This window comes from Pezoporus occidentalis, unplaced genomic scaffold (assembly GCF_034315485.1).
Source record: "Pezoporus occidentalis ecotype Australia unplaced genomic scaffold, CSIRO_AGI_Poc_V1 ctg10, whole genome shotgun sequence".
NCBI lineage: Eukaryota > Metazoa > Chordata > Aves > Psittaciformes > Psittacidae > Pezoporus > Pezoporus occidentalis.
Genome location: NW_026912779.1, coordinates 1,905,352 through 1,918,397, shown reverse-complemented (window position 1 = coordinate 1,918,397; position 13,046 = coordinate 1,905,352). Strand labels below are relative to the sequence as shown.

Here is a 13,046-nt window from a genome sequence, read left to right as displayed (position 1 = left end):
TGCTTGTGAGAATCTGGCCAGCTGTGGAAGTAGAAATGATGAAGCAGGAGTTTTTCTCTGTGTGTCCCTATGAAGTGTAAAACCAGAAGAGATGCCCCTGCCTACTTCTGTATTGGCAGTGGGGAGGACATTTGCCAGAGCTCATGAGTTCAGTGGGGTAATTGACCAGATTCAGCAGCACCTCGAGGCAAACAAATGTGCAGTGGGTGCATTAAACCATTGCCTATGACCTGGGCAAGGGTGTAGTTTAAACAGTGATGTTAAGAATGGCTCAATATTGTGTGCTCTCGTGGGGGTTGCTTGAGGAAGATGTTAAGCTTGGCTTACAGATGAAGCATTTGGCATTGGAGTGCAGCAGATTTAGCCTGGATGGAAATTGCAGTGAGATTATTCTCTCTTGATGGCTCAGTCTGTCACCCATAATCAACACTCCCATGGGAACAGCTTTGGTCAAAAGGAAACAAAATGAACTGTTAATAGGTTTTGAGCAGTGTCTTTGCCTCTACCAGACTTAAAAGATATAATGGCTTAGAGATCTGTTAGCGTCCTGTCATTTGTCCTAACGGGGAATTGCACTCAATCTCAGTGAGTGACCTCCCCAAAAGGCACAAAAATAGAATGAAATGAAGCACAAACTGCCATGGTTCTGGTGCAGAGCGCGGAACAGTAGTCAAAGAGATTAATTCTGGCATTGCTTAAGGGCAGAGTTGTTCTTAAACTGCAACAATTACGTTTGAGGTAATCCTAATAACAATAATCCCAATAATCTGAAGTCCAGTGCAGAACCAGTGCTAAAATAACCTATTCCTAGTTGTCATTTCAGCTCTGGTGTCACAGTGAGATGGCACTTTCCATTCCTGATGACTCTCAGCAGTCAAGTGAATCGTGTTTTACTGTTTCCATATGGATGCAAAAGGTTTCTTGTTCTAATTTCTTTCCTTCTTCAAATTCTAGTTGTTGACCTCCTTTACTGGCGAGACATTAAGAAGACAGGAGTGGTGTTTGGTGCCAGCTTGTTCCTGCTGCTCTCATTAACAGTGTTCAGCATCGTGAGCGTGACAGCTTACATTGCCTTGGCCCTGCTTTCGGTGACGATCAGCTTTAGGATATACAAGGGAGTTATCCAGGCAATCCAGAAGTCCAGTGAAGGCCACCCGTTCAGGTGAGAGCCTTCCTTTCATTAACAACAAGTGTGCTGTTCTGGGGAGCAGTATTGGTGCTGTTGGGAGCAGGGGATGACAGAGGCTATAATATGTTGCCTAATAATGTACATTATCTGTACTGGAACATACCCAGCCTGTGACTCTTCCTCTTTCAGTTTTTCTCAGCAGGCAGACACAGTAGTAAAGAAATTGAACTGTGTGCTTGGTACCTGGGATTTCCTTGGGAATGCTGGAGTATCTTAAGTTACATACACCACCACCACCCCACCCCAAATACTTCAATCTAATGGACTAATAGATGCTTTTTAGAATGGTAGAGTCTTCAGAATGGGAACCAGTGGCAGATGAGCTACAAAATGTAAAGGATTCCCAGGAGATGCAGCACTTTTTCTATGCAATATATTTAGCAAAACTCAGAGGAAATGCACCAGGGGATCCTGTTATCTTTTGGGGACTTTCCTTTAAAGAGTGCTGTTCAAGTTTGTGGTTTGGGTGTAGCAGCATGGCTGTGTTCTCCACACCCAAGGCTGCCTTCTCCCCAGCAGAATCCAGGTTCATTGAGGCCTGCCCAGATCAGAAATCCAGAAACTTGGACTCTGGGTTTTGTGGCTTCAGGAATTGAGTCATAGGATTAATTGAGGTCCTTGAAGAGGACCTCAGCTCTTTGCTTTAAGTGATGAGCTAAGCCCTTGTGGCTTCCCACGTGTACACATCTCTGCAGTGTGGGAATGTGGTACCCGTGGTATTCCTGCTTCCCTGTGGGGAGTACAGCGGTGCCCAGGCTGCATCTGAAGAGAAACAAAAACTTAACTAATGTGTTTAACTGCTAAGAGTGCCTGTTTCCACACCAGCCCTGCCCCACACTGCTCAGACTCACTTCTCTCCCTTCATTAATCAATGAACTGGTTCCACCTCACCGGCCCTTGCACCTTTCCAAAACTCCTGCTTGCCCTCCTCTTTACAGCTCTCCCTGATTTTGTGCTGTTTCCAGTTGTTCTCATTCTCTTCCTCTCATCTTCAGTAAGGCAGAGTGAAGTGTTTCCTTGGATTTACCTCCATTCTCTCTGGGTGTTGTGGTTCATTTACCCAGTGGAAGCCAGTCTGTGCCTAAACCAGCATGGGGCAAAAATCTTGGGGGGGGAAAAAGGAGTATTTGCTTTGGAGCTTAAATCTGATACAGAAATAACATCTGAACATTCAGTATAGCAGTATGAAACTGTATCTTTTGTAAACTTGGGGCTTTGGTTGGTTGCTTGCTTTAACCCCCAAGGGCTTGCATGGCTCTCCTTATTCACCCACATGAGGGTGAGTAATTCCCACCTGAAATCCTGCTGGCTCTCTCTACCCAATGGTGCTCTTGGGAACCCGAACAGCATTTCCAGGTTTCCCAGTTCTATCTTAGCAAGAACAAGCAAGACTTGTTTGACCTGTGCTCTTACTGCAGTTTGTTTCTAAACCCACTGATTGATATTCATAAGAAGCATCCAGACCCACATACCTGATTGCTTCTTACCTGTATACCTTCACCTACGAGGCTGCTCTTACTTGAATTTCGACAGTGAAGAGAGTGTATGAAAGGGGCTTAATTTGTGGTTCAGGTACTGAGTATCTTGCAGATGAGCTGAGAAGGATGTGCAGATTGGAGCCAAGCATGGATAGCAGAATGCAGCCTTGAAACGGCTGCCTGCTGTAGTTACTGTTTGAAGTGTTTGCATTTGCTTTGGACTCGCTGCAAGGCTGTGCTTGGCTTTGCCTTAATGACAGCCATGGGAGCCTCCAATGTGCATTTTTCAGCTTTCCACCCCAAATCAGAATCCCCCCTAAACAAAAGCTCAGCAACTGCAGTAACTGTAAAATGAGTGCCCTGTTACAGATGTGCTGCATTGCTCCTTCTTCCTCCAACAGGCAAATTAGATAAATTAATCTCTAATTAAAGAATCTAAATTGCTGTGGCCACTGCATCTACAGATAGAAGCCTCAAAATGGTGGAAAGAACACTTCCCCAGATAGGAGCTTTTATCTTTATCTTAAAAGAACTGCTATCACTAACTGTAAGAACTGTTTTTAGCATTCCTTATACAGTGAGGTTTTTCCCTTTATAGAATTCAAAGGAACACATGTTGATGTTATATATATAAAACATGTTGACACTGCTTGGCAGTACTCCTACAGTGAGGTTTCATAAGCTCTTCTTTCTTGCAGGGCTTACTTGGAGTCTGATATAGCTGTCTCTGAAGAGCTTATTCAGAAGTACAGTAACGTTGTGCTTGGTCACATTAATGGCACAGTCAAAGAGCTGAGGCGTCTCTTCCTAGTCGATGACTTAGTTGATTCTCTGAAGGTAAGTTTGCTCCAGCGTAGAAGCAGCAGCCTTGTGTAAATAGGTCCCTTGCTGACCTGGGTTGCAAAGCCCACTAGTCCTCAGGAACGTGGAGGAACAATAGCAGCTTTGGCGCTGTGTAAGTAAATAAGGAGTTTTTGTTGGGGTGTTGGAAGTAATGAGCCTTTTTGTTTGGCAAGTAGAGCTTTCTGTTAGCCACACTGAGCTGAACATCAAGTGCTGCCTGCAGTAACAGTGGATAACTTTAGCTCCACTTTATTTTGCCAGTATAATAACAACCAATGGGAAACTGACATAATCCCTGGCTGCATGTAGCTCAGCCTTGCACCTCCTCTTTGGTGCTGAACAGCAGAAATCTGCTGCTTTTAGTCCTGCACATCACTGAAACGGGGTTTGCAAGTTACTCTACCTGAAGTGTGCAGTGCTGCCCAACAGATACCCTGAATAGCTCCAGGTAACACTTTATTTATTAAAGGTGGCAGAGCAAAATTGACAGTGCATAATAATAGTGATAGAATTGGCTGCAAACCCTTCAGTTCTGCTCTGTGAGGATTACATTCCCTCCTTTCAAGCTAATAGTGTTCCTTTGTTTTTCAAACAGTTGTTTCCTTTACCAAGTACAATGTGTTGGCCGTTTCTTTCTCAGTTTGCTTAATCTTCTTGGAAGAAAGTAAATCCCTTACTCAGTGCTTTGTAAAGTCCTTTGAGTTGCTGTAGGGCTGGGGGAAGGGAGAGGAAAAGGGAAGCTTGTAAAGTCTGTGTTGGATCTCAGGATCTTACCCAGAGTTTCTGATCCAGTTTCTCATTATGATCCAACTTAAGCAGAGTTTGTGATGGAAAAGCTGCACCTGATGTGAGCGCAGTGAGTCCTGTCCCTCTGGAGACAGGGGAGATGATGGACGAAGGGATGATTTTGGACGAAGCCTTGGGTGAGATGGTTTAGTGTGAGGTGTCCCTGCCCATGGCAGGGGGGTTGGAACTGGATGGTCTTAAGGTCCTTTCCAACCCAAACCATTCTGTGATTCCATGGTTCTATGGGGCAGTGGGGTTGTTACCTGGGGTCTGCTGCTGGTGATAAAGATGCATTTTTTCCAAAGGGAAGAGGAGATGGGAGATGCTAGGCTGGGGTTTGATGTGTTTTGATGGCTAAATAAACCCTCTTGCCACTGCCCATTAGTCTGGGCTGTATGAAGCTGTGTCTCACAGAACTGAGTACTTGGGATTTATCTCTGCAGCATCTCAAGGCCACAGCCTTGGCCAAAAGAATTACTGTTCCACAGCCAGAATTACATTTGATAACTAAAACTTGGAGTGGGAGGGAGGGAAGGGACATCCCCTTTGTCTATTGTGGGGTTTTTAAGGGCATTGAGTTTCAGTGTTCAAAGAAAAGTTAACTTTGCTGAGTCATGTTTGAGCTGCCTAAACACCAGCACAGAAACTTGCAGCCACAAGGTCACTTGTGTTTCTTTAATAATTAAGCCCTTTGTGATACGATCCTTCATCTGAGTTATAAGGGTTGTTTAGAGATCCCGATCCCTTGCAGGGAAGGAAAAGGAAGCAGTGGGCAGCCAAGTGCTGCTTCAGTTGACACTGTTTAGAAAACCAGGCCTTGCAGAGGGATTAGGTAGGAAGCAGAATTAATTCCAGCCAGAATGCCTTCGAGGCACTCCAGTCACTTCTAAAATGCTATGGGCTATAGGAAAGATGTGTTTATTCAGCTCAACTGATTCATTTCCCTTCTCTTCTGACATTCAAAACGTTTTATGTACGTTAATGAGTGTAATTTATGGTACCTTATCTGAAACCAGTGAATGGCAGGAGAGTTCATGAGCACAGGTTACTGATCTGAAGAGCTTGTGCCTGAGGAGGTGATGGAGATGCTGGGGTCTAAGGGAGTACAGCAGCCCTGGTTTAACACAAAATAGAGATGTCTTGGCTCGTGTAGTTTAAACATCCTCACTGTAGGAAGCAGCATGTTTGTGTATAATTAGAGAGCTTTAACGTAGGAGATGTCTGGAGGTCAGGTTATTGTGTGTAATAGTCCTGGCTGTAAAATCCGTCTTGTGAAGGATTTTCTTGCTTTATTAAACAATGCTTCAGACATGGAGGTCTTAAAATGGACTATAAATATTTATGCAGCTCAAAGAAGCTCCTCACAGCTCGGGAGGAGCAATTCCAGAGGAGCCCTTGCCAGGGAGCCCAGGGGAAGCTGCACTTTGTCCTGCTCAACGGTGATGTGCTGCCGCAGCCGGTCTGGCACTGGCCGTGGTGGCTTTGCCTCTGCTCGGTCGATGCTTTGAGAAGCAGAGCTCCTTGCTGCAACTGTTTTATAGTAAAGAAATTGCTATATGGACATTGCTGGATTTGCCATTAAACTGTGGCGTGCTCTGGGTACTGGGGAGTCATGAATCATTGGGAAGAGAGAGGCAAAGCCTTGCTGCAGGCCCATCAGATACACTGGGGTTTTACTGGTGTGTGGGTCATCCCAGTGCTCAGGCTGAGCTTGGGTCTGGGCTTTCCCTTGGTCCTGAGCGTGTGGGAAGAGCAGCATTATCTCTGTAGGTCAGTCCTGGGTTGCCTTCTGCTTTCTTTTTCATCTGGAGCTTTAAGTGCTTAGATGGGTCCCAGGTAACCCCTTCTGCACTTGAGAGGCTGAGTCGTCTCCTTTCTAAGGAGAACAAAAACCAGAGGCCAGTGTGTATATGTGGGATTGAGGTCAGCTCCACTTAATCCCAGAGCAGTGTTTTAACTGACAAAGTGTGCGAAGGGACAGGAGGAGCTGTGGGAGGAGAGTCTGAGGTTTCGGCTGCACTTCATTTGCTTTGGTAGCCCTGGTGTCTCATACTGATGTGCTAGAGGAAGTTGGTCTCGTTGGGTTTAGGGTTCCTACTCCCACCCAGTATGAATAAGTGAAGGGGATTACAAACTGCACGTGCAGTTGGTAGAGCCCGATGCTGGTCAGGACAGACTCTGGGAGGAGCAAAGCCTGTGCCAGCCAAACATTAACTCCTGGATTTTGATCTTCTTTGGGCCATAAAATCAGTGCTCACTGAATAGGATTGGGTAGTGACGATAAAGGTTGGACTTTGGGATTGATTCAGGCTGTTACCTTCTGCTTGCATGAGCTTGCATTTTCTGCCTCGGTCATAGTCTTCAGCAGCGTTACTCAGTGCTCACCTGGCCGGGTGGTGCCCACGAGAGGAGGTGATTGAATCACAGAATCAACCAGGTTGGAAAAGCCCTTCAAGCTCATCCAGTCCAACCATTCCCCAGCACTGCCAAGGCCACCACTGCCCCATGGCACTGAGGCCTCGTCTCCACGGGCTGTGAACCCTTGCAGGGACGGTGACTGCAGCCCTGCCCTGGGCAGCCTGTTCCAATGCCTGAGCACCCTCTGGGGCAGGAATTGTTCCTCAGCTCCATCTAAACCTGCCCTGGTGCAGCTTGAGGCCGTTTCCTCTTGTCCCATCCCCTGTTCCTTGGGAGCAGAGCCCAGCCCCTCCTGGCTCCATCCTCCTGTCAGGCAGTTGTAGGGAGCCATCAGGTCCCCCCGAGCCTCCTCTTCTCCACACTGTTAGGTGGCTGGCCGGCAGGACGTGTGTGCTTGAAGCTGGCACCTACACTTCACTGCATGCAAAGCCTGCAGGAAAAATCAGCCTGAATGACCACAGAGCTGGGGGTACTTCTGCTGCATTAGGAGTTAACTTCCCTCCCTTGGCTGGGCAGGAGGATGTGCTGCGTGTCCAGGCTTGCTGTGCAAGGAGAGCATTTGCTCTGTTGAAGTCCCTTGTGCAGAGGCTGGCAGGCAGTGCTCGCCCTGGCACTGCAGAGCAGAACTGGGCCAAGGTTTGAATGAATCATGAGGGAGGCTGGAGCAATGAGCTGCGTTTGGCTTGGTCACCCTGCCAGTCCTTCAGTCCATGGCAACACCAGCCTTGCCTGAGGGGTGACTGTACCAGGGGTGCCTGTGTCACACCGAGGAGGAACCCAGAGATAAGAAGTGCATGGCTCGCAGTTAATGCTCCTGAGGTTTGAATGGGATCAGCTACTTTGAATGAAGCTCTTGCAGTAACTTCAGTTCTCTACAGGGGTCCCACAGTTAAGCTTGTGTTGATTGTCATGCTCTTATCTTGCTGTTGGCACTTGGTTTTGTTTGGTTTGGATACTTTACATCTTACGATAAGCTAAAACTGGATGTTTGGATACATAACTTCAGGGTGACTCAGCTGCAGGGCAGATCCTTACCCACTCCCACAAGCCTTCAGCATGCAGCTTTTTCTTCCCAGTCCTTCATGCCCATCTTCTCCTCACTCTCATCTCCTGCTCACCAGAGTGCTTCACCTTCAGTCATTAGAATCATAGAATGGGTTGGGTTGGAAGGGACCTTAAAGCTCACCCAGTTCCAACCCCTACCACGGGCAGGGACACCTTCCACTGCCTGTTCAGTGTCTTGCACACGAACCAAGCCCATGTGCTCAGGAGATGAAAGGGCCGGGGTCTCTGCACAAGCAAAACGCGATGCCGTGCTTAGCCGGAGCCAGGCCCTGATCCATGCTCTGTTTGTGGCAGCCGGCCCCTGGCTGCTGCTCAGCTCCTCGTGGGCCCTGCAACACTAGAAGAACAGGTCTGCTTTTCCTTGGGGAGGAACCCAGCACAGAAATAGCACCAGCTGCCTCCCCCCGTATAGGTCAGAGGTGTGCTGGGGACACGCTCCACTCGGCTGAGCGCGGGGGCCCAAAGCCCCCTTCTTTGTGCAGGGCGAGCGGAGGAGCTGTGTGAGTGCAGTCAGTGGGTGCTGGGGTAAGAACAGGGACTGGGTGTGAGCTGGGCTGGGGGTGAAGGCAGCAGTTGCAGCAGCGAGGGGGTTTGGGTGGCTCTGAACAGATGGGACATCTTTGCTTCTGAGCTTGCTTCCGGCTTGGAGCCAGCTTCCATTGCCTGGCGCTGTTGACTCCTCTCTGAAGTTGTGGCATCCAAAGCTCCTGGTTTTTAAAGGGAAAAGCCAATCGACGCAGCCTTGCCGTGTACCTCCAGAGAGGTTTTAGTCCCAGGGTGACAGAACCCTGCCTGCCCTGGTCAGTGCTCACTGAGAGCTCTGCTGAGCCAAAGTGTGACTGATCGTTGGTACCAAGCCTGGGTGCGCTCGGATGCTGCTGTGCTGCCACCCCAGCAGCTGAGCGGCTTCCTGGCTCTGTCACACAGCAGCCCTCAGACCTCTCACTTCCTTGTCTTGTGCCATCTCTCTGGAGGGTGGGAGGTAGGAGCTGTGTTTGCCCATTGCTGTTTAACGTGGGTTTGAAGGCACTGGATGATGCAGAGGGCATGGAGCAGCCACCAAGAGCTCACAGCTTGTGGTCACTGCAGACTGGGGCTGAATTCAGCCCATGACCCGGACCTCATATCCCGTTAGTGAGCCCTTCAGCCATCTAGTTGCTCCTCTCTCTTTACATGAGACGTGCAAGGGTGAAGGGGTTTGGGGTGTTTCAGTTCTGTGTGTGTGGTTAAAGCTCTCAGCACCTGTAGTGGCAAGGCCTTGGGCTGACACATGCTGTTTCTCTTTCCTTTCCAGTTTGCAGTGTTGATGTGGGTGTTCACTTATGTTGGTGCCTTGTTTAATGGTCTGACATTGCTGATTCTGGGTAAGTGTTTGAAACCATGCTCAATACGGACTAACCAGGGGAAGCACTGAGGTCTGCTGGATACCAGGGGGCTGTTCCTGTGTTCTGGAGCACGTAGCGGGATGCGGTAGCTCCGTGTCCTTTCTCTGGGACGTTGATAACACTGGAACAGGTCATTTTGAACCGTGCTGTTCAAAAACCAGCAAGCTGAGCAATTCAGACTTGTATCATTTGAAAGCACGTTCTGTTGTGCTCATCCCTGTTGGGGTTAGCCTGGGGCTCTGGAGGAGGTACCGGCTGCCTCTGGCCATGTCCTACCCAAGCAGTTTTGTTCCTTGTATCCCAGAGCAGAGCTTCAGGTGTTGGAACCCACCTGGCCCTGGCCGAAGCTGAGGCATCCCCTTTGAAGAACGTGTGTAACCCACAGTGACCAGCCTTAGGGTGCTGCAATTGAGACCTGGAGACCAGACCAGCCTCTGCTTCATGGGGTTACTGAAATTAGCAGCCAGCAGTTGCTGCATGCGGCTTGGTTATTTCTTGTACCTTTTGGGAGGCAGAGTCAAGGTGTGGAAGGCAGGGTTTGTGTTACCTGAGCAGCCTCCCTTCTGTCAACACTTAACACCTCTGCTGTGCTCTCTTCCAGCTTTGATCTCGCTCTTCAGTGTTCCTGTTATTTATGAGAGACATCAGGTGAGTGTTTGATGTGAATCACAAAACTGGCTCCGTGGAAGCAGCGCCACAAGCGAACGCACCCAGAGCTCACCTCAATCTGCTAAAATCCTGAAAGCCTTTCAAAGGCCTTGAGCCAGGAGGCAGTGCCACGTTCCCTTTGGAGCCCAGGCTGTGTGCGGTTCCCCTCCTGCTCTCTTCAATGGCAGCATGGGAAAGCTTCCCCAGGAAACAGTTAGGACAAAGGCCCGATTAACCTGGAGGCCTCCTCTGCCCTCATCCAGCTTGGGGCAGGACCAAAGCGGCAGCACAGTGCGTTAATCCTGATGGAAGCACGTTTCTGCAGGACCCTGTGGAGCTGACGGTCAGGGTTCACGAGGCCCTGTGGAATCTGTACCCCTGGCAGAAACGGGAGGTGGGAGACGCTTGGCTCAGTCCAGAGCTTCTCCTGCGGGGAGACAAATGTGAAGGGAAGAGACGAGCAGGAGCCGAAGGTGTTCGGTTGAGTTCAGCTCCAGGCGGGCTGGAGCAGGGGTGCCTGCCGCAGGTCACAGCGCAGGAGGGGGCAGCCAGCCCCGGCTTAGCAGTTCCTTCTCCTCTTTCACAAACAAGGCTGCTCGGGGCAGGGGGGTGGGACCTGGGACGTGGGGAGGGAGCAGAAAGGCTCGGAGCAGATGGCGGAGCCTCATGGGCTCCTCTCCGAGCTCCGAGGAGGGAGCAGGGTGCTCTGCAGGGACAGGAGGAGGAGGGACGAGTTGTGTGGCTTAACCCGGGCTCTGCAATCCTCTTGAGGGGCTGAAGCTGCTCGCCAAGGGCATAAGCTGGTTACCAGGCCCGGCCCCCCTAAGCCGCTTCCCTTCCCTGTGCTGCCCAGAGGCACCGAGGGCCCGGGCTGGTTGTGCACCCTCGTGTTGGCCTTGAGCTGAGGCGGGGAACCACAAGTGGCTGCTCCAGAAGCCAGAGGTGGGTTTATGTGGGCTCCTGCCCGCTGCTCCCTGCTGCTCCGGGGCAGACACTGCTGTGTGCTGTGGCTGAAGCCATGGGCACTAACCTGGGACACATGGGTGAGCCCCTTCCTGCCTTCCTTACATTACAGTCCGTCTCCTGTGTGAAGCACGTGTTGTGTGCTGGGATTCTGCAGCACAGTGAGTGTAAGAGCTGCTGGTAACATCAGTCATCTTCCGTTTCAGGCCCAAATTGACCATTATTTGGGACTCGTGAACAAGAATGTCAAAGATGCCATGGCTAAGTGAGTAAACTTGCACTTTATAAATAGCATTCATTGTTCTCGGTACCTGTGGCATTCCTGTATGTAACAAATGCATTGTGTGCCCTGGTCCTAGGAGGAAAAAGTCCTCTGTTTAAATTTGGAATGGTTACAAAATCAGCTCTGCTCTCGCTAAGTTAATCCTGTGTGACTTCTACCAGCAATCTGTGTCTTTCAACCCATCAGTGAAACCCGGGGCCCTCAGCAGTTGCAGCTGAGGAGGGAATGGAGAATTGAGCGGTTGCATTGGGTTGTGTGTTGCTGTGATCGTTCTCTTGCCATGCTGCTGCTTTACGGCTCTGTGTTTTACACCTCCTGCTTCTTGTTCATTACTCAAATGCTGTTCTGTTCCCTCTTGCAGGATCCAAGCAAAGATCCCTGGGTTGAAGCGCAAAACTGAGTAAAAAGCCTGAAGCAGCGTGCCGATAGGAAGTTCATCTTTTAAGGGGGAAAAAAAACTACTCATTTGGATTGACACGGGGAGGGTCAGGGAATCGCGAACCCCTTGACATTGCAGTGCAATTTCACAGATCTTTATTTTTTAGCAACGCAGTGTTTGAGGAAAACAAAAATAACTGTTTTGACTGCCATGTGTTTTCATCATCCTAAGTATCGTTAAGCTGCTATGTATGGATCTAACCTAATCATCTTCCTCTATCCTGTGTGCAGCAGCACTGGCTAACCCAAGAGTTGAAAGCTGTACATTTTGCTTCGTCAGCGGTAGTCCCTGCGGCGTTCCCGGCTGGGGCGGGTGGAGCGGAGGCACTGCAGTGTGTGCACGGTGTATGGTCTGTGTAGGTTGATGCCCATTTTCTAAACTGAGATGTTTTAGAAGAATTATACCATTTGAGCAAGTTTTGAAAGCAAATCTTGCCTTTTTGGTATGAGTATAGCTGTATTGTGATTTTACTGTTTTATCAATTGCCAATATATATATATATATATATGTGTTTCACAAAGCTTAGATCTTTCAGCTGCTCCACAGTGCTTTGTACTTCAGAGAATTGACTGGTGGCTGGACTAGCTCTGCAGCACACAAGCTTGGACCCCAAACTGTCTGTGTAAACACTAGCATCTGGTTAAAACAAGCAGCGAGAGGGGGATGAAGGAAGGAACCTCCACATACACCTAAAGCAAGAGACAAGCATACACTTTGTGACACAAACGTACAGTAGTTGATTCTGATCTCTCAAACTCTCATAATCTGTGGACCGAGTATCTAATGCTGCAAATGTTGTTGGGAACCCTAAAACCTTGTTATGCAAGAAATAAGGGAGAATTCCTCCACTTGCAGGTTAAGCTGTATTGAACCAAGTCTGTGGAATGCATTGTGAAATGTAAAAAAAAAAAACCCAACAAAAAGGCAAAAAAAAACCCCAACCAACCCAAACCCCAAGTATCAATAAAGCTTCTAGACAGAACCTGGTGGCATTTTGCTTTCTTGAGGCAAATTGAATCTCTTTGTGTTTATTTTGTTGAAGCTCATGGTGATTCAGTATCCGTTGTACATGGTGGTGGCCACAGTCTGTCAGACGTAGGCGGTGTGAGTCGATGGCTTCTCTCAGTACCTGTTCTTCCCATCCATGCAGGGTGAAGCAGTTTGGTCAGTTCCAGAGCTCTCATTCCCCATGGCTCCAGTGGGTGTGTGGTTCTTGTCGCCCAGGCTCTTTGGCTGTGGCTCTGGTTGTTGCTGCCACTTAAGCGGTGTGAGTTGGGTGTTGAAAACAGTGAAAGGGGCATTTCAGACTCAGCCAAGTGAAGGTGCCTGGTTTGCTTTAGAGACAGTTGATGTGTGATGCTGTAGTCTGCGTGGGGGAGGACACTGGCAAGCAAAAGTCCTAGGGATCTTTCCAGATCAATTTGTTGGATCTGATTTAAGAGCTGGACCCCCAGATTTCTTTGGGACACGGATTTGTAAGTAATGGCATCCTGACCATTAGAAAATCAATCCATGTGCTAGGACTTGAGTTTACAGTATTGGACGTGGT

The 13,046-nt window shown here is 49.0% G+C and overlaps 1 protein-coding gene across 7 annotated transcripts in view; it reads left to right on the top strand.

Moving 5' to 3' along the window:
- RTN4 (reticulon 4) overlaps nucleotides 1-12,479 on the top strand; it is a 47,868-nt gene extending 35,389 nt beyond the window's left edge. For all 7 annotated transcript variants that reach the window (XM_062609012.1, XM_062609022.1, XM_062609042.1 and 4 more), the window contains 6 exons: nucleotides 955-1,162; nucleotides 3,366-3,504; nucleotides 9,074-9,143; nucleotides 9,766-9,812; nucleotides 10,982-11,040; nucleotides 11,420-12,479. In XM_062609012.1, the coding sequence (XP_062464996.1) occupies nucleotides 955-1,162; nucleotides 3,366-3,504; nucleotides 9,074-9,143; nucleotides 9,766-9,812; nucleotides 10,982-11,040; nucleotides 11,420-11,462 (566 nt within the window). In that variant the 3' untranslated portion in view covers nucleotides 11,463-12,479. The remainder of the gene's footprint in view (nucleotides 1-954; nucleotides 1,163-3,365; nucleotides 3,505-9,073; nucleotides 9,144-9,765; nucleotides 9,813-10,981; nucleotides 11,041-11,419) is intronic.
- The last annotated feature ends 567 nt before the right edge of the window (nucleotides 12,480-13,046 follow it).